This window comes from Naegleria gruberi, assembly GCF_000004985.1.
Source record: "Naegleria gruberi genomic scaffold NAEGRscaffold_199, whole genome shotgun sequence".
Lineage (NCBI taxonomy): Eukaryota > Heterolobosea > Eutetramitea > Acrasida > Naegleriidae > Naegleria > Naegleria gruberi.
In genome coordinates this window covers 1-1979 of record NW_003163139.1, presented here as the reverse complement: position 1 = coordinate 1979, position 1979 = coordinate 1, and the positions used below count along the sequence as shown (strand labels likewise).

General features: G+C 33.0%; 1 protein-coding gene across 1 annotated transcript; it reads right to left on the bottom strand.

The window, feature by feature from the left end:
• Positions 1-287: 287 nt before the first annotated feature.
• On the bottom strand, positions 288-1964 carry NAEGRDRAFT_76569 (uncharacterized protein; the record flags this gene model as incomplete). Its single annotated transcript, XM_002668468.1, has 1 exon — positions 288-1964. One exon carries the CDS (start codon positions 1962-1964, stop codon positions 288-290), a length of 1677 nt encoding a protein of 558 aa, XP_002668514.1.
• Between the last annotated feature and the right edge of the window lie 15 nt (positions 1965-1979).

Below are 1979 nucleotides of genomic sequence, written 5' to 3'. Positions count from 1 at the left end.
TAATCAATAAATCAATGAAATGTTCCTTTATTAGCAATACCTATTCAATCTAATGAGTAGATTCACGTCCCAAACATTTGACTTTTCAAAGTCCATAATTCAAAAGTTAGTACTGACCTGACCTTTAAATATCTATCAATACAAGAAATGAAAACATCAAATTTACATCATTTATAGATCATAAGAAATATAATCAATGATATAAATCTTCACTAAGTAATCTCTTAAATAACCCAAATAAATCAACTCTGAATCCTAACCAAACCTTGTACAAAACAAACAATTTATTATACCAACATCCGTGCAGTAGTACTACCTTGACTTTGTGTTGAAGTTGTATTGGCTGATTCCTGATATGGACTTTGCGAGGGAAGAGAAATCATTTGAGCAATAGGTATACGAATAACCATTTCTGCACCATCTGAGGAATTATCCTTCTCTTCGTGTGGCCTAGTTTTTCTTCTTCCACAACCCCTAATACAATAAATAACAACAGCAACTAGTGCAATGAAGAAACAAGTAACCGAAATTAAACAGGTTCCACCAATGACTGCTGAAATAATAATGATATGAGTGGTGAGATTGGTCGTATTGGAAGCTTGTAATGTTCTAAGGGAAGTGTTTTTCACAACTATCACATTAGAAATGAATAAATCTGAGAATATACAATTACAATCAATAGTTGAAGAGGCATTATTATAACCAGAAATTGAACAAGAGGAGTAATCATTTCCTAGATCAGATTGAACTCTAACACATGAATAGGAAGAAATATCAAAGATGGTATAATCATCTTTAGAAACACGAATGTGGAATGTAATATTTTGTCCCAAATCAACAGCTGTTGTGTTGGATTGAACAGTGAAACTTGTACTAACTGGAGAAACAACGACCAGTGGGGAATTTTCATCCTGTTGATTAATTAACTTTTGTACAATAATTGGAATGTTTTCCTTAACCACAACTGAATAAGTTGCAGAACCAAGTGGATTACTATCACTAACTAGAATATCTGGCACGGTGATATTAACAATATTTGCTTGGTATTTTCTATTTGCTGAGGATGGTGAGCCAATCACTGATTGAGAAAGATATTTAAAATATTCCTTATCAGCCTTTACAATCGAAACACCACTGTTTAATACTACAACCCTCGCACTTACAGGTTCTCCTGTTACAATTGCGAGAGCAAGTTTTTCAGTAAGTGCAGAAATTTCTTCGTCTCTTGTGAATTGATCTTTCAGATTTGCAATGTTTTGAGAGGCATAGACTAGATTTTCAACAACTGACATGAAAGTTTGAGAGGTCTGAGATGAAACACCAACATTGCTTCTGAAATTTTGTTCCACAATATTTTCAAGAGCATTCACTGATTTTTCAATTACAGCTTGTCCAATATTGTGCTCATTCTTTAACATGGTGTGAATAGCAAAGACAATCATTGATGAGATTGACTTTGAGATTGTTTCTTCTGAAGTAGTTTCAGTTGCATTGGCCAAAATATCTAATAAAGTTGTTTGAATATTAGTTATAGTAGTGGAACTCTTCTCAGATTCAGGTAAAGCTTGTAACATTTGAGTAGTTGCAACAATGGTATTAATTGTTTGTGAAATACTTTGACTAGAATCACCATCTTTAACAAAGGATGACATGATTGTATTGGTTTGGGTATTAACTTGATGAACAATCTGTGTAATTGTAGTTACAACAACACGCATCACAGTAACATGGTAATACATAATTCTGAATTCACCTGTATGAGTATCAGTTAATTCAACGAATATTTTGACAACAGTTGAAATGCTGGCAGAGGAACTAGATGATGGCAGTTTCATTGTTTTTTCTTGAGTGAGAGGAATGTAAATCATTATGCCTGTATCAACATCAATATAACCTTGTTTGATTTGAATGGTATTTTGTTGATTTTGACAATTTTGACAAGAGAGTGTGAAATCTGTTTGCATTGAATACCTTCGGAA